We start from the raw sequence: 18,940 nt of genomic DNA on the forward strand, positions 1-18,940 counted from the left end.
GTTGAGACTTGACTGGGACAATTTTCTGAGATTGTAGGAACATGTTGTGATTACCCGTCCTATAGATTTCCCAGTCTAACCCAAACATCCCGTCACAGCTTAAAAAATTGCAAATCTGAAGCTGAAATCCAAAGCAAGCCTGTAGCTCCCAAATTCATAATGTAGACTCCAACCACATACTTGCACTCTTCTCCTACCTACCTGTAGGGAGCATGTATTGGTTCGAAACACACACGCGCACACGCACACACACAGTCTCAGAAACATGGACAAAGACATGCACATTCCTCACAATTGAAATCGGTAGTACTTGGGCAGGAGGGAGGGAAAGCAAATCTGTTGGCTAGGATAACTATCATTCAATGCAGTTATTTCCTTTTTAAGGTCAAGGATTTCTTGTATGAAAAATCAAAAGGATCAAACAAGGCCTATCATTAGTTATGATATTTCAGGATAGTGTTTTTTCATACTTGGTAGTATGCTAATCTGCCTTCATTGTTCATGGGTATATTGTCCTAGCAACCCATATTGTACTGGATCATTTGGATCCCAGTTAGGGTTTTGTTTCATTGCAGGTGCAATGGCTTTTTTCCTTGTGGGGATGACAATTGATCAGTATGTGGCCATCTATGTGCCACTGTGCTACTTGTCTATCATGAACTGGAATATGTGCACAGGATTGGTGGCAACTGCATGGTTCAGTGGATTTCTTCATTCTATTGTACAGATTGATTTTTTTCTCCAGCTACTATTTTGTGGTCCAAATGTACTGGACAATTTCTACTGTGATGTCCCTCAAGTCATCAAACTGGCCTGCACTGATACTCTCATGGCTGAACTACAGATAGTGTTTAATAGTAGAGTGATTATTATTACTCTTTTTGTAATTTCTTACACTGACATCTTGCTTAAGATAAGGACATGCACCACAGAAGGGAAATGGAAAGCCCTGTGTACCTGTGGAACCCAGATAACTGTTGTGAACTTAATATTCATCCCCTGCATCTTCATCTATGCCCAACCTTATAAGAAATTCCCTAGGGACAAGGTGGCCTCCCTTGTTTATACTGTGGTCTCTCCAATGGTAAATCCAATGACTCACACATTGAAAAACACTGAGATGAAAAAGGCCATGAGGAGAACACTGGGAAAAATATTTCTCTCCGGAGGAATACAGAAACCAGACCAGACAGCAGATCCAAAGACATCAGGTCTGGTGCTTCCATGAGAAAACTGTATTCATCTCTCCTTCAGTAAGTGAGCAACTTTCTAGGTGTGAGATGAAGGCAACATTCACCTCCCATCAGCTTAGGAAGGTCAGTCACATGTTTTCTTGTCCTCCATGGAATGTGCAGTATGGTGTGATTTCTAGAGCCTAATAAGAGTTTTCTGCAATAAATGACCTGCAAAGACGTCACCATGGCACACCCGGGATACTGACCATGTGAGGGGCCCTAACCTCGCCCTTGTTCTCTCTGGTGGAAATCACAGCTGGGCATTCCACTCCAGCATGTCTCACTTCTCTTCAGCAATCTAGTGTAGTTTCATCTCTAGGTTAGCATACCAGAAAACTAGCTTGGTAAACTTGATTTTTATATCTGCTTGTCACATAGTTACAAAGGGTCTTTATAGTAGAGTCAGATATAGGTTCATTGTACTCCTTTTCCTTCTCTTATCCTCACTTTGGATGGACTGTGTAGATTTTAGGATCAGTCCTGGAAGGAAGCGTCCTGGTCCCACATTAGACAACATGGAGCTGGTTGAGGGATAAGATTGTCTCAGGGCTCGCTCAAGGGTGCTTCAGGGATGGAGGTTCTGCCCCCACACCATTCCCCTCTTCTTTGCTCTGCCCCATCCTCCAGTTTCATTTCAGCAATCCTCACATGATCATGGTCTCCTACAAATCCAGAGTCTTCTACACGGAACAGGCATTCTGAACATAATGCTAAAGAAGGACAAATGTGACAAGTGAGGAGGCAGACCTCCCATGGTGTTTCTGAATCACTAAGAAATTAAAATTTATTTGTAGATCCTGATAGAAGATCTAAAATTTTCTTTTGAGGAAATATCAGGCCCAAAACTGGGCCACCTGGAACCAGGAAGAGACCTGGGGGAGTAGGATGGATGTAGAGAAGAGAAAATTCTGTCTGCAGGAATATCTGACATCACTTCATGGAGGATGTTGTATGGAGGAGAAAACTTAGAAGTTTCTCAGATCTGCCACAGAAAGTGCTGCTGAACACCAAGCCACCCAACCTACAAATGACCTCAGACTCAGAATTAGCATAGTCCTTTGGGTCTCAGATACAGCTAAGTGTCCTTATGCCTCATATGGTAGGCTAACAAGGCCACGAAGGGCCTGTGTAGTAGGTGCCAGAGATAATGAAGGTCTGTGCACTGCAGGTGCCACCAAATCCCCTTCAAAGGAGCCGGATGTCAATACTTCTGGTCTGTTGTCTGAGGAGCTCTTAGGTGACACAGACTGGTTGTCTTTCACTTCTGAAGGAGTGCTGAAGGACTGCTTTCAGGGTCAGTTGTGTGACAGGAGTGCAAAGGGACAGAAACTCTGCACCAGAAAGCATGAGGCTGCTCAGAATGGTGGTAACTGTGCTCCTTAAGGATCATGCTTCTCAAGGACCATGGAGCCAACCCTGGGTGAAGAAATTTCCCCAGTACATCAAATCTGATCATGGACACCATCCCAGATTGGGGATGCTTCTGTCCAGGTGTAGGTGCCTCTTGCTGGGTTTAGAGGGACGGTGGCACCATGTGTGGGAAACAAGCTGTGGTCAAGGCACTGAGTTGACAGGTGGAAGGATTGCAAGAAGAGACAGAGCAGAGATGATAGCAAAGTCCTTTACAGCGTTGATGGACATGCAGCTGGAAGGCACGCTTTACTGAGTGGTGAGTAAGACTCAGGGTGGGAGAGGCTGGATGCTTGTGGCCTCTGACAGGAGATGCTCTCTTTGTAAGGCACTTCTTTTCTTTTGCCAGAGGACAGGTAGGAGAGTTAAGAAAGGGGATAAGCAAATAATAATAATAATAATAATAATAATAATAATAATAATAAAACCTACTTCATATGCAGCTATATTTGGATTCTTATAGCACACAACAGAAAAGGTTTCATGAGGACTGAGTCCATAATATGATGGGTGAACAGCTGACTGACAGGTCAGGCTCAAAGAGGCTGCATGGAGGTCAAGGCCATAATCATGAGCAGAAAAGCTTCAGCTGCTCCTAGGAAGTGGAGGAAGAAAAGCTGGGCCATGCAGGCCCATAGGAGATGGTCTTATGGTGTGAGAAAAAGGCAGCCAACATTTTGGGCAGGGTCACAAAACAGTAGCAGATACCCAAGAATGCCAAATTGACCAGGAAAAAAAACATGAATGATTTCAGCTGGGAATTCTCTCAAATTGCAAAAATGGTAATGGCATTGCCTGGCAGAATGATCGTATAGAAAAGCAGGAAGGAGTAGAAGAGAATAATCTGAACTTCACAGGTTTGGGACAATCCCAAAATAACAAACTCTGTAACTACTGTGTAGTTTTCATATTCCATTTTCACTCTGCAGAACCCTGAAAAAAAAGACAGTAATCATGAAAATAAAAAAAAAACATTTACAGTCCAGTGCAAATCTACAGAAATGTTTGAACAACTTAGGGCATATTTGGATTGCCTAAAATGCGTGCCCTTTTCCCATTTCCTGGTGTTAGGGAATTCCTAATGGTGAAATACTTGAAAACCTGTAATTTAGATTCCTGTTAACTTGGGCATTTTATTGAAAATCTCTGGGTCCATTGAGTTCAACCTATGACTAGACACCACCACGTGAACTAGACCGTAGCACTAAGTGCCACATCCAGTCTTATCTTAAACACATCTGGAGATGGTGACTCCACCACCTCCCTGGGCAACCCATTCCAATGTCAGGGAGTTGGAGAGGTCACGCCTGAGCCTCCTTTTCTCCAAACTAAACACACCCAGGTCCCTCAGCTGCTGCTCCTCCTTCCTTTTCTTCTTTCTTTTTCCTATTTTTCTTTTTGATTATGTTTTTATTTTTATTTTTCTCTTTCTTTCTTTCTACCTTTCTTCCTTTCTTCCTCTCTCTTTTTCTTTTCTCTCTCTCTTCCTTCCTTCCTCCCTTCCTCCCTTCCTCCCTCCCTCCCTCCCTCCCTTCCTTCCTCCCTCCCTTCCTCCCTTCCCTCCTTCCTTCCTTCTCTCTTTCTCTCTCTTTTCCCATGATTTTTCTTTTAATTTGTGCTGACATTATATCAAAGGATCTGATGTATCAGAACTGAGAGGTGTTTGTTTCTTTTCACTGCATACAAAGAATGGGTAGGTCACACCTAAAGATATACAGTCCGTGTGTCTAAAGTTAAGTGAAATTAATTCCACAGTGCCATATTTATGGAATGAGGTGGCTGGATTGTAGTCAAATTACCTGCAAAGGGAAAGGTGTGCATGAAACTCCTTGTACCCACATCCTCGTACCTTTGTTCCTTGATAAAAGAGTCTTGGAAAAGCCACCTGCTATTCATGTGTGAATTGCATGATCCAAGCTCACGTGGGTCATGCTCACTGGTTCACTTTGCCCACTTGTGGGTTGCCTGAGGGAGTTTGTAACTCAGCCATGGCTCAAGGCTTGCCCTCCCTTAGAGCCTCCTTGAGGAGATCAAGTGCTCCCATGGCAGGAGGTGATCTTGACAGAACCATAAGCTGTGGCAGCATGTCAAGAGCTCATTTTTGTCAAAAAAAGTTAATTAATTAGTTATTAAATACTATTTCACACAGACTTCTGAAAATAATAGAAAGGAATGAAAATGTTGAAATGTATTATTTTTGTTAAAATGCATTCTTCCATAAAAATGCATTCAGAGTAAGTGAAACATATTTTAGACATGGTAATATCTAAAGATATGGTAATGTCCTTCATAACATAAGGAAACTAACTTTCTTACCTTTTACTTATCTTTCTTTTTTCTTTTACTAGATCTCCCTTTAAACCAAAACTCATACTGTTTTCATTAGAAGCATTACCTAAGGTATCACAAATATGGTACACTTATTTCATTTGTTTACTCTGGATAGCATGCTGGGTGTAGTTTGTTGTGTGCACACATACCAGATGAACATACATAGTTGCATACATATGCATTAATATTTAAAGGCTGGGGAAGAGCCAACAAAATGCCTTTGCAACTTCTGTTTCTTCTTTATTTTTGTCCAAAACATGAGTTTGGCTCTATTACAGCTTATTGTGAACTCTGAATGAAATTAATTGTTTAAATTAATTTCTGATAGGCACCTAAGGAACCAGATATGGGCACTATCTTGGTTCATGAGAAGCCTAATACTGTGGGACAGCAGCACCTGACAAAAAATTCCCACCTTTCCAAGATCTGTGCCGTGGTGGTTCTGAGGAGGACAATGCCTGTACTGGGTTCTGTGACATATTTACCAAAATCTCTCTGTCTTCCTCATGTAATCTCAATACTGTATGCTAGGGTTTGGATCAACCTTATGGGAATGTCCCCTACAGAGTCCCATGCCTGTCTCTTTGAGGCATAGAAAAACTATATAAAATTAATACTAGCTTGAAATCAGATTAGGCATGTTAAATCAATATTTCAAATATTGGGGTTGGGGAAATGCACCCAGCCACAAACTTCTGCCTTAGTCTGTTTGTGCAGTTCTGATCCACTAAAAGGCATAATTTAACCAGAACTTCCCTTCTTTATAGAGGAGAGAGGACGGTGTGAGTGAGCTCAGCTCTAGCAAAATCAAGGGCTCCTTCCAAAATACCAAAAATCGGTGCTCCTTCCTCGGTGTGAAATTCTGATTTCCAGAAACCAAAGACCTGTCTCACTGTTTACCAAGCCAGTTTCTATTTGGAGTATCTTTCATGCAGACATGACATATGGAGATAGGGAGCAGAAGAGATGAGTTCAGGAAACACGGTAAGTTGCTGACAGTTTTTGATGGGAGGGCCCTGCAGCAGTTATAAAAAAGGTTTATGCTAAACTGATGAATGATTTTGGATGTCTCTTTCTTCTTGGACTGCAGTCTGAAACATCTTTAAAAGAGGCATGAATTTAAAAGCTTGAATCATTTGAAATACGATGTCCCTTAAAGTGATTCAGGCTAATTACACTACTGTTATTTTATTAGAGCAATTAAGCTTGCTTTTTTTTTTTTTTTTTAAGAAAGGCTTCTTTCAGTATTGTCTTTTCAAGGAATAAAACAAACAAACAAAAATATCTCTTTTGGCAGAAGTACAAATACATTAACTCCCAGAAGGAAAGTCTGTAGAAGTGTAAATGAAGTTTCATTAACTCTGTTTCTCCAGAAAAAAGGGTCAGTTAACTAAGTCAGATGACACCTCTAAACCTTCCTGGCAGAGACAGACTTTAAAGATCAGTATAACCACATTGGCAGTGAAGATTTCTTTTGCTTAACCTCAATTTGGAAACTACAGTTTGAATGTTGCAAGCTCAGGTTCAGGCTATTAACCAAGCCAAATTGCCTATTCCATTCAGAACAAACTTCAAAACCATCCCTACATTTGAAGGTTTAGAGGAAATTTAATTCACTGTGTGGAAATAGGACTGATATATGGCAAGGTGCATGTACGTGACCTTGGAATATATGCAATTAATGCAACACTCTATAAGGTGAAATCTTCTCGAAAGGGAGGGTGATATTAGTTCTAAACGCCTGATTTCATTCATTCATAGTCATTCTCACAAAGGTTTCACTTGTTTCTGCTTCTACACTTCCATAACTAGTAAGACGCTTGTGTCCAAACAATCTGGTTGTTATCACTGTTGTGAAAGCCAGAGGTGTGCAAACCCCTGCTATTTCACTGCCCTTCTGCTTCTTGTGTAGGTATTTTATGGGTCCAGTCTGGTTCTTCATCTTGGTTTTATCTTTTCTGCTTCAGTTTCTTTTTTTTTTGCATGATGCTCTGTGGCTGTTTAAATCAAATCACATGCAATGTAACAAAGCAATTAAAACACAATATTTTTTTAAGTCTTTTTTCTACAGTTTCTCCTGAGGCTTTCAAACACATATCTCCATTCATACTTCGTTCATTTCCAATGTAATATTTAAGATTACAAAATTCCATAGGGCAAATTTCTCATTCCTTTGTCTCTTTGCATTGGTACCAAAAAGAAGAAACACCACCTTGGATCATTTGGCATTCAGCAACACTGAGATATGGAATTCGCTTTGTGTTTTTTATAATGGATGTCTGTTAGCTACCTTACAGTGAAGCTCCTTAGTAGTTGCTCTTTTCTTCACAGTTGCTGCATTACTACATTCTCGTTGGACTGAACTTGATACTGGTTTGACCTGGGGACATGGAGCTGCATCAGACTCACCTCACTTGGACTACCAGATTCAGCATATTTACCTCTAAGAGAAAGATCTTTCCTAAGGAGTTTGTTTCTTTTTTTTTCCCCCTCTAAACAAATGTGACCGGGCAGCTGACACTCACTTCTCTGTAATCACATTAAGTTAAGCTTGATCTTCCTCTTATAGCATCTTAAAGGACAAGAGTTATTGTCATATGCTCAAATTTGGTGGTTTTTTTGTTTGGGGATTGTTTTTGGCTCCAAGTACATGAACCATAACGCAGATATGATGTTGAATTCAAATGTGCCATTGTCCAAGACATATGGCAAAGTCATGCAGAAGTGTTTGAGAGTGCAGCAAAAGCTGTGATAACTTTGCAAGATTGGTTTTGGGGAGAAGTGTCAACTTTACTGTGTACAAAACTGAAAAGTGAATGAAATTTCCTCAGAACTGAGAGAGAAGTCATCCTGGTCAAAATCAGTCATTGCTCCAATGCTTGATCCCATAATCTACTCACTGAGGAACACAGAGGTGAAGAATCAATGGATTATAAAACATCACAACTTTCAAAATGAGAAATTCACCTTTCTTGGTGTGGTTGTTTTCTTTTACAGAGAAATGTGAAAAAAACCCAGAGAAGCAGATACTGTCAAATTAATAATTGACTTTTGCTTTTGAAAAAGAAGGAAATTTAAATAACAATAATTAGCAAGTGACTAAAATGACAATACTGTCTCTCAAGGTACTAACTGCTTGGGAAAAGTGTTTTCTGACTAATAAAACAGTGAACATGCATTATAAAAGAATCAACAGCAATAGCAAAAACATTCTGTTTCTCTTGCTGCCCTACCCCCAAGTAGGCTTGGGGTGGGCAAGAAGTTTGGAAGAGACACAGCCAGGATAGATGACCCAAATTGTTCAAAGAGGTATCTTATGTCATATGATATCATGCTCGCCAAGGAAACTGGAGGGAGTTTTTTAAAAGTAACCATTGCTCTGAGAATAGCTCAGAGCATTGGCCTGCTGCTGGGGAGAGACTGCTTTGCAACACTTCTTTTTTTTTCTCAGCTTATTAAACAGTTCCAAACCAAAGATTTTTCACTCATTTTTTACTAATTTTTCATCCAGGGAGTTGAAATCCCTCATCAGGATGAGAGCCTGCAAATGCAGACCTGTATCCTGAAGCAAGAGCCCTTGCCAGCTTGCTCCCCCTGATCAGGCAGGCTGTAGTAGACCCTAAGAGTTGTGTCAATAAGAATTAAGTGATCTGAAGAAGAATAATTTTGTAGAACAGATTTATTTTTTTCTCACAAGAATGTAAGGTGACTGATATTAAAAAAGAGAAGTCACTCATCATTAGACATAGTAGCAGAAAAAGAAATCATGCCGCTGAAAAGCCAGCAGGATCCCTTTACTTCTGAAAAAAAGACCAAAAAAACCAAACCTCCCAAAAAACAGCGAAAACCCGTCTTTCAGCAGAATATCCCGCTCACCTTATTTAGTGTTAGGGGAACCTGCCCTTGACTCCACAGGCTGTATTGGTGGGAACTGCACTTAAAGTAAAGGAAGCTTAGTTGAGTTTTCTCTGACTTAGTTCTCTAAAAGGGTTTCTCTTATGCAAATGTCTTTGCTGGAATTTCGGGTATTTCAGTCATGGTAAGTTGCAATAGTTACAAAGAATAAGGGCGACCATTCATCAGGGAGTAAAGCTATTCCCTTACAGAACCCTAGAAACAAGTCTCCTGATGGCCTTTTTCATTTCAGTATTTCTCAGGGTGTAGACCAGGGGATTCAGCACTGGAACAAGCACAGTGAAGAAGATGGAGGCCACTTTGTCCAGTTCAAATGTCTTGAAGGGCCGAGCATAGATGAATATTCCTGGAATGAATGTTATGCTTATTGCCATTATCTGGGCAACACAAATAGACAAAGCTTTGTGCTTTCCTTCTGCGACTTATCTCCTTATCTTTACTAAAATGGCAGTGTATGAAAGGAGCAGAAAGAAAAATTACTGTGAGGATCAGTCCACCATTTGAGACCATCAGCAGCTCTGTCAGGTAGGTGTCAATGCAGACCACTTTCAGCACTTGTGGGACATCACAGTGGAAATTGTCCAAAGTGTTAGGACCACAGTAAGGTAAGGGAAGAAGCAGAGCAATCTGTGTTGCAGAGTGAATGAATCCACCTGCCCATGACCCTGCCACTAGATCTAAACACACCTCATTATTGTCAAGTACTGCAAGGGCTTGTGTATGGCCACGTACCGGTCAGCTGCCATCACTGCAAGAAGGAAGACTTCAGCACCACCAACAAAGTGCAAGAAAAACATGTGAAGAATGCACTCCTTGAATGGAACAGTTCTGTGCTAGGAGACAAGACCTGACAATAGAATGGCAGTACTTACTGATGATTTGGTTATATCTGTGAATGCTAAGTTAGCCAGGAAGAAGTACATGGGTGTGTTCAAGTGGAAGTCAGTGATAACAGTGATGAGGATAGTGATGTTTCCCAAGCAGGTCATCAGGTAGACGATGAAGAAGACTGTGAAGAGGAATTGCTGAATCTTAAGACTGTGGTTGAAACCCAGGAGGACAAATTCCATTACAGGATTGGTTACATTCTGTGACTCCATCCATTACTGTCTGCGCATGCCTGTGAGAGGAAAAACGGAGAAAGGAGACTGATGAATTTAAGATTTTCAACACCAAGAGAGACGATCTTTCTGCTCTCTCGGCTCAGAAACTCCCATTCTAGCAAACTCCTTATATCCCTGCACTACACGGTGAATATTTTGTTCAGTGGAGGTAATCTGAGTTTTTGGAACTGTTTCTTCTGATCTCCAGTTTTTTACTCTGCATCTCTACCCTTAAAATCCAGTGTGACTTTACAATTAGTTGCTATCTTCATAAATAGGCTTCTGTTTGCCGAGTACTCCAGGCTTTAGCCCCTCCTTGGTGCAACAGTTCTTCCCTCTAACATTACCTTTTACCATTCTCACATCTAAAGCACTTATTCCACATAGGACTGCTTTGTCTGCAGTCTCAGAGCTGTCTGATTCCTCTTCTCCACAGAGGATTACAAAGAGAAAACAAGAAAAAAACCCCAACAAACCACTCACACATTCATTCTGTCTAAGCATCACGGTAGGAACAAAGTTGCTGTGAAATCTGTAACTTTCTTGGGTGTGAACAAAGGTGGGTTTACTGTAGCCACTCAGGGATTCCTGCTCCAGCAGTCATTGAGAAAATAAATACTTCAGAGTGTTTTATGGTGTAATAGTGTTTCCTGTAGTATTCGTATGTTAGCCAAATGGAAACAGTGCATTGTGCATTCTTTACTTTGCAGACAGCTCTGTTTCAGGGCAGATGTGATCATATCCTGCAGGGGTGTGCCCTGACCGTACATTCAGAGAGGACCTTGGATATGCTGACTGCAGTTAATTTCATTTGTACAGGCATAAGCATCTCATTCTACTTATCTCAGATTCTTGAATTAATATTCAATCATCCTCCGAGTGTGTCTAGTTGTTCTTTGTTCTAAGCAGATCTTGATGTTTAGCTCTATCACAAAAGGGGGACTATCTTTCTAAAAGGAAAGGTTCAAAGTAATTTTGGATGTCTTAAAATACCCGAGACATTTACACTGGCTTGGAAACTGAACTGGTTCTTGGGTAGCAGTTTGGCACAAACATGTGATGACTTCTCTTCAGGTGCCCTGTATCTGCACAGAGTAGCAATGTTCCCTTCTGACATTTACTACAGCAGATTAGTGCAGGCTACTAATCAGAAAGCCCACAATTACAACCTTCCAGCACTTTCAGGTGTTGTTCTATTGCCTGTTATTGATCCGAGGTCCTTCGTGTCCTGTTTGCATTGTCCCGTTTGCCATAGTTAACTGCATCCAGCTCCTGTTTGCACTGCAGCTCACTCTGGGACAAAACAAGGCCATGATACTCCCATGTCATTTAGACAAGTCCATAGCAGTGGAACAGGTTGAAATCTAGACCAGGAAATTAAGTAGTCAAGATGAAGTAAAAGCCAGCAAGATATAAGGCCAGGCACAACATACATGCAGCACAGGCAAGACAAGAAAAAAGAAGAGAGATCAAGCTTAAACACTTCAGTCCTGAACCAATTTCCAGATGAGGTTTCCCACAACTTTCTTACAATTTAGCTGTTTCACATCAAATTAATACAAGGTTAAACAACCATATTGTATCAGTCCTGACCTTGAACAGAGACAGCTAAACTGCTGGGGAGAGGAGAGAGGAGACAGCAGAGAGGGAGTACAAAGAAGGCCCTTACCTGCAGGTCAGAGCATTTTAAACCTGTTTCTGCACCTGTTGTCCCATCAAATCTAAAAAAGTCATCATGAGTAAACTAGGAGCATTGGTTAGAGAGTCACTGACACCTGGAAAGGCCAAGCAGGCAGGTAGAAAGTACATGGGGTTGTAAAACCATGGATCACTGATGACTGTGACAAGGATTATGAAGTTCCTTGGAGAAAAACATGGAGAGAAAATACTGAATAAAGAGTTATCTGTCCTATGAATCTTCCTATTACTGTGTTTTCTGAGGACTGCACTGTGCCAGTGATTAATCTCAGACCCTCTCTCTGAAACACCTGTGAGATTTACTCAGAGGATCAAAAAAAAAAGAAGACCAGAACAGTATTCTTTTGGAGATATAGGGATTGGGTCATAAGGGAATGAATTAGAAAGTTCATGGTTTATTTTACTCTGTAGATAATAATCCCACAAGCACAAGAGCAAATGTCCTTCTGTGCTAAGCTCCATAAGCCTGAATACTTGTATGTGACTTCCAGCAGTATTGTGAATTACATGCCAGGATCATCTCAGTAGTCAACAGGTAAAACCTGGCTAATCAATAAATTCTTTGCTCATTTTTTTTTTGTTCGTTAATGGTATGTGAATTTTAGTGAGAATAACCCAATTTTGATCTCACAGCTACAGGATCAGCAAATTACAGAATCATATAGGATGAAGGGATCTCCGCAAGTTTCCAGTCCAGCCTCCTGTTTAAAAGAAAATTGTTCATGGACATATCCAGTTGAGTTTGGAGTATCTCTTAGTACCTCTGTGGCAATGTCATGCTCTGTCTTGGCTCCTATTCCGATGCCTGTCCACTCTTGGTAAAAGAAAGGTGTTTTTTAAACTGAGTTAAGCTGCCATGGTACAACTTATGTCTTATGCTCCTCACCCTGGCACTGTACACCTTCAAGAAAATTCTGAATCGGTTTTCTCTAAACCCTTCTATTGGGTAGAGGAGGACAGCAATAAGTTCTCCCTCACAGCCTTTTCCTCTATCTCTTAATTTGTCCTCCATTGGATTTATTACAATAATTCCATGTCTGGTAAGATGATACAGTGAGTGCAAAATACTTGTGGGAACAGGACACCCAAACCTGTCTGTTCTGAGAACTCCTATGTGGTATATTGTCACATTGTAGCAGCAGCTTGTTCCTGAATGTAGTGGTTTGGACTTTGTTTTCCCCCAGAGGCTAAAAAAAAGTGGTAGACCCCAAGGGGTGGAAACCCCTGGAAGTTTTGAAATTCTGCCCAATGGGCACTCCTGCAGAAATGTAAACATACCACAACCAGACCGGAGGAGATGAGTTGTAGTTTTGGTTGTAGGAGAGGTGGCCATGTTGTAGAGCCACGAGGAAGGGGCTCTGAGCCCCTTGGGGCCTCTGGCCCCCTCCCAACCCTGGCTGGGGGGATTGCAGAGGCTTGGAACAGTCTTAGGCTGGACTAAGCGTCTGTATTATGCCGGGAGATGTTTTCTCCATGGGCACAGAGCAGCAGCCGACGCTGACCAGAGAAACGGTGGCAGAGAGCCAGAGATAAGGACCTGAACTGGAGGAGCAGCAGAAGCAACATGCAGCACCAGAGAAAGGACTCCTGGAAGGAGAGCCGAGGAAAGGAGAGCCAAGAGACAGAGTTCTGGGGGTAAGACTGTACCACACTCCCCCAAAACTCCCTTGAGACCCCTCTTGGAAAAGAGGGACATGGACTCCTATTTTGGAGAGCAGTTTTGGACATGCAGCACCAGAGAGAGAGAGGAGCTGAGAAGCTCAGAGCGTCCCGGAGCTGGACCGGGACAGCCAGATGGAATGCGGGGGGGGAGTTGACCTTGGCTCCCTCCCCCCTCGCACTGCTGCCACGGTGGCAGCCTGAGAGACAGGGCACAGAGGCCCTGCAAGAGATACCAGACCGTCACGAAGACCCCCCTGTGTCTTCGTGATATGACGTGGTGAAACGACCTTGTCTGGGGTTACGAAGTCCACGGAAGACCCCTCGGTTGTGAGGCGATGGGGCCGAGAGAGAGGCTTGGATACCTCCCTCGTGGATGCTGGCAGAAAGCCAGCCACAGCTGCTGCATGCATGAGATGAGGAGAAACCTGCTGCATTAGAAGATGCTGCTGCTTAAGGACTGGAAGGGATCTGTCCTTCTTTCCCTCCTGGACTTTTATTTGGAGGGGAGAGGAGATCTGATCCATTGTAAATACATATGTCATGGTAGAGATAGTTGTGATCGTGTGTATAATGTGATATGGTATTTATTTGTACAGTCATTGTAATATATTCCCTTTCCCCCACTTTGAGTCTGGTGTGTTTTGTGTGGAAAAACCCATCTCACATTAGGTTGAGATGTGGGAGGGGGATGGAGCTAGGGAACTGGATTTTGGGGCTATCTCAAACCATGACACTGAACTAACTCAACAAACTTTAGGCTGCTATTTCACAAATGAAAGGCTCTGTCCCACTTAGCTCCCACCTCAGCTCTCCTGAAGGAACTCCTTGGACAAGGAAGGAGCATATCCACTTGCTCTGAACGGGAGGGCGTGGGTGATGGCCTCTGGATGTTCTGAGATTTGTTTGACACTTAAGTTGAAAGCTTCCACTGGGAGTTAAAACATTATATTCCTTAAGTGCCAAGAGAAAGTGAAAGCTATTTTCACTGTGGAGAAGTGTAGGTTGCTGCGTGATTATGAATAGACAGCACAGCTGAGGACAGACAGGATAGGCCAGGAGTATATTTTGTACACATAACTGCACAAATATGCAGAAATAAAGACAGATATCTACATATACACATATGCAAAGGAGGGGAGCATTAATAATCTGATAAAGACTTTGGGTGCTTATTAAGCAAACTGTGGGAACAAGCTGAGTCACTCTGCACCTGCATTTAGTTAATTGGAATCAAAAGGGAGGATCGACTTTGGCTAAGTGCTTTGACAGAGAGGATGTTATGTCTCAGAGTGGAAAACAACTTCAAACAGTCTGCATGATAATGTGTGTTTTTCTCTCGTGGCTGAACACAGCCATCACATGATGTGAGTGTGAATGTGTGGGATCAAGGCACTGATTTGGGATGATCCTGGGAATTCCAGTTGACTAAAATAAAAACACCAGGTGCTGTTTAGGAGAGAATAAAAGGGGAGCACCGAAAAGGATGAGTAGACAAGTCCCAAAATTGAAGTCTGTGTGTGTGTAGCCTTGTTTTCTCCTGAGTGCCCATAGCAAGCTAACCTTGTTCACAACAAACAGCAACAGCTCATTTTGATTCAGCATAGAACCAGGGATTTTTTTACAACAGGATGATCCTGGTTCAAACTGACTTAAGAGCTTTCATGCAGAAGCTTTCCTCATTTTGGTTTTGCTTTATCTCAGCTACATCAGCTTCCGTTTGAAGTTTCAAATATTTCCACCTGCAAAAACAGAACACCAAAGGGTTTTGGTCTCTGAAAGTTTCTCCTTCCCAAACTTCAAAGGGTTTCACAAACTATTAATCAGGTTTTTCCATGCTATTTGTCTTGCCACCCTTAGACCACATGCTTGACATCTTTTTTTTTTTTTACTATCCCAAACACCCAGGGATTTAAAGCCAGACACCTTCAGAGACATACCTGGTACATCATATATTCCCTCCACATCAACCCTACAGTCTGGAGGAGAAATAGGAGTTCTGTAGCCATGGTGACAGATAGTGTGCACTCTCAGTGCAGGCAACAGCTTCCCTGATAGCTTTTCCAGGCTTACTTGACCATTCTGTTCCTCAGGCTTACAGTGGGTTAATCAGGGCTGTGAGGATGGTGTAGAAAAAGGAGATTTTGTTCAGTTTTCTCAGTGAAGATGTCCCAGGCAGCAAATAGACAATATCTCTGTCTATTTGAAGGCCACAGAAATGTCCCTTACAAAATGCTGACCACAATGGTGTATGAAAAGGCTTTGACTTCTCACACACAGCGGAGATACCCTTCTACCTCCCAGTGCTCAATGGGATGCTCCGAATGGCATCTGTAATGCAGACGGAGGACATCAGGGTGAACAAAACTGTAAAGACTATGTCTGGGATGATCATTACAGCACCTGGTGTCACTGGAGGAAAGCTGTATAAAGAGATCAAATCACAGAAGTAGTCAGTTGGGCTGGAGCCACAAATCTTCAATTGGCTTGAGAGGTATGTGATGATTGTGGAACTAGTCATTCCTGCAAGCCAAGAACCAACCACCAGCTGGAAACACACCTTCCAGTTCATCCCTCTTGTACACAGCATGGGGTGACATATGGCCAGGTACTGACTGTAGGACATGGTGGCCAACAGGTAACACTGCAAGAAGTTCAAAGAAATAGAGCAGAGCCATACAGTCCTGAGCAGAGATGGTCCCGTCCCCAGTCAACAGCCTGGGCACATTAGATGGAAGTTTGGTAGATCTCCAAGTTGCACATTTTCACTGAAAAGAAATACACTGGGCTGTGGGATGCTGCTGTGTCATGACCAGCACAATGATGAAGATGTTCCTGAGCACAGACAGTGAGAGAGAAGAGGAGGAGAAGGACCTGGAATCAGGTGTGTTCCTGAATCCCAGCAGGAGAAACTCTCTCAGTGACATCTGGTTTTCCCATTCCCTTTTTCAAGGCAGTGTTTTCAGTCTTTCTTTTCTCCTCTTGTCAGAAAGGGCACCTACGAGCAAGGGAATATTTGTGAAAGACAATATTATTAGAGAGAAAGCAGTGTTCTGCACACATGAAGCTGTATTCACATTCCCTTTAGGGGCTCCATGTGTAGTGCACGAAAAGGACAGGGGTCTTGGAGAGATCTCATCCTAGGAACACTCTTTTCCACTAGACAGATGAGTTGCCCGATGGAGGTACCTATTACTCTCTATGGAATAAAAAAGGAATGGGCATTTGCTCAGGCTTCAACAGCCCAACTGCTATGCCTGAAGTTACTGCCAGTAAATTTTTCCCAGGTGTAAAGGACAGAATTCCTTTTGCTATCAGCAGGAGAAAGGCAACTTAATGTGCAAGAGAAGATTTAAATCTCAGATTCACAGTAAGTGAAAAAGGGCCCAGTGCAAATAAACTTGGCATTTTGCTGGTGAGACAGAAGGTAACATTGATTGCTGAACTGCTCTGTGAGTGTATCCAGCTAATTATCATGTTGTAGGATGGATCCTACAATAACATCAACGATAGAACAAATGCAGGACAAGGGCTGATTCTTCAGGAAAGGCAGAACTAGCTTAACAGGGACAATAAATAACAAGCTGTCTGGAGAAACTGGAAGTACAGAAACTTGCAGGAAATTAGAAGGATGTAGTGGGTTGATCCTGGCCAGATGCCAGGTACCCACTAAAGCCAGTCTCTCACTGTCCCTCTGCAACTGGACAGAGGAGAGAAAAAAAAAACAGCTAAGGATTCATGAGTTAAGTGCTGGGAGAGTTCACTTACCGATTACCTTCACGGGTAGAACAGACTCAAAGTGGGGATATTAATTAAATTTATTACTAACAGCATAAGAGCCAAAGAGTGAGAAATGCAATAGTCTTAAAAACACCTTCCTCCCACCCCTCCTTCCATGTTCTCCCTCCTCCCCCCAAGTGGTGCGGGGGGACGGGGAATGGGGGTCACGGTCAGTTGTTGTTTCTGCTGCTGCTCAGGGAGAGGAGTTGGAGTCCTTCCCCTGCTCCTGTGGGGTCCCTCCCTCGGGAGACAGTCCTTGATGGACCTCTCCGACGTGAGTCCACCCCTCGGGCAGCAGCTCTTCCCAACCTGCTGTCCCGTGGGTCACTCCTCCACGGGGTCAGTCCTTCACGGATGAGCTGTACCAGCGTGGGTCCCCCACATAGGCCACAGGTCCTACCTGGGAAAACCTGCTCCAGCGTGGACTTCCCTCTCCATGGGCTGCAGGTCTCCAGCAGGACCCTGCTCCATCTTGGGCCTCCCATGGGGTCACAGCCTCCTTCCTCCATCCACCTGCTCCAGCATGGGCTTCTCAAGGCCAGCTCAAATGAAAGTAGCAAGGAAATCATCAGTGAAACCCCCACCATATAATAAACTGTTTACTGTTTACAGGGTCTGAGTGCTTTTCTTACTGGGATCACAGCAAAATAGCATCTTCGAGTGCAGCACAGGAGGAAAAGATCTTCTCCAGACACCTCAACCTGTCAGGTAGGATGATTTGAAAACCCTGTGCCATGACAAAAACTGAGGAAAACACACAGCTGATATCATATCACGTCAGATGCCCTTTCTTCTACCAGTAGAAGAACTGGCACTACGGTACCAAGTTCCTCTGAGCTTTTAACTATGGCTTTGGGACTCTGTGATCCATGTTGCAAGGAAGAAGCTGAGTAAACAGGGAATGAAGTGGGAAAGAAGCATCACGTAGCACCTGTGCATGAGGAACAGAACCCTCTGGCCAGACTTTATCCAAGAGTTTTCCTAATGTTGTTATCTCAGTTTAACGAGAGAAATGTTTGCTAAGGAGGGTGGGATATGAGAAAAACCAAACTCCTCCCTCTGAGTAGTTATAACTTCTAAATTAAAAGGCTCCAGTTGAAAAGCTGTGGAAAAGGAAAATAACAGCTCTTTACTAAAGAGTTTTGAGGCCACGTTGCTGAGAACATAGCTGCATTGGGCAGGCCACGTCTCCAGGATGGAGGACTACTGCCTCCCTAAGATCATGCTCTGTGGTGAACTTGCCACTGGTTGCCACAAGAGAGGAGCCCCAAAGAAGAGATACAAGGACTCCCTGAAACAACGTCTCAGTCTTGGCCATATTGATCAACAAAACTGGTCTACTCTGGCCTCCAGTTGGGAGGTCTGGAGACACACTGTACATAACGCTGCTGCTTCTTTTGAGCACACACGCAGAATCATTCCTGAGGAGAAAAGACAAAGCAGAAAGAACCATGTCTTGCCAATACCGCCTAAGGAGACTTTCTGCTGTGCCTTTTGCAACTGGACTTGTCTATCTCCATTGGCCTTTTTAGTCATCAGCGTCCTTGTAGCAAGTGTGGATAGAAGCCTAGCCATGTTGATGACAATAATGACTAAAGAATATATATGTATATATATATATTCAGGTAACACAACAGAAAGAAGCAATAATCCTGTAACCAAACTCCTACCGAAAACAATTAAATCCTTTTTGCCTTTTGGTGCAGTTATAACCACGACCAGCAGGGGGCGCTGTTGGACCCGGAGGGGTGCAGTTATAACCACGGCCAGCAGGGGGCGCTGTTGGACCCGGAGGGGTGCAGTTATAAC

The 18,940-nt window shown here is 42.9% G+C and overlaps 2 protein-coding genes across 3 annotated transcripts; one reads left to right on the forward strand and one right to left on the reverse strand.

The window, feature by feature from the left end:
* Positions 1–65: 65 nt before the first annotated feature.
* On the forward strand, positions 66–12,895 carry LOC113989783 (olfactory receptor 4D1-like). 2 transcript variants are annotated; one of them, XM_039384963.1, is made up of 3 exons: positions 66–2,904; positions 5,744–5,960; positions 12,326–12,895. In XM_039384963.1, the coding sequence occupies exon 1, from the start codon at positions 479–481 to the stop codon at positions 1,226–1,228; it is 750 nt and encodes a 249-aa protein (XP_039240897.1). In that variant the 5' UTR covers positions 66–478; the 3' UTR covers positions 1,229–2,904; positions 5,744–5,960; positions 12,326–12,895. The 2 variants fall into 2 exon arrangements, with proteins under 2 accessions (XP_039240897.1, XP_027580476.1); XM_027724675.2 differs by lacking the exon at positions 12,326–12,895 and adding an exon at positions 7,308–12,319.
* LOC113989791 (olfactory receptor 4Q2-like) lies at positions 8,796–17,567 on the reverse strand. The gene is given in 6 exon segments (XM_039384957.1): positions 8,796–9,359; positions 9,361–9,580; positions 9,583–9,995; positions 15,004–15,093; positions 15,649–16,349; positions 17,532–17,567. Coding segments are annotated over 5 exon segments (1,335 nt in total). The 5' UTR covers positions 15,978–16,349; positions 17,532–17,567; the 3' UTR covers positions 8,796–9,076.
* Between the last annotated feature and the right edge of the window lie 1,373 nt (positions 17,568–18,940).

Source organism: Pipra filicauda, unplaced genomic scaffold, assembly GCF_003945595.2.
Source record: "Pipra filicauda isolate LSUMZ 115617 unplaced genomic scaffold, ASM394559v2 scaffold388_size762695_pilon, whole genome shotgun sequence".
In the NCBI taxonomy this organism is placed as follows: domain Eukaryota; kingdom Metazoa; phylum Chordata; class Aves; order Passeriformes; family Pipridae; genus Pipra; species Pipra filicauda.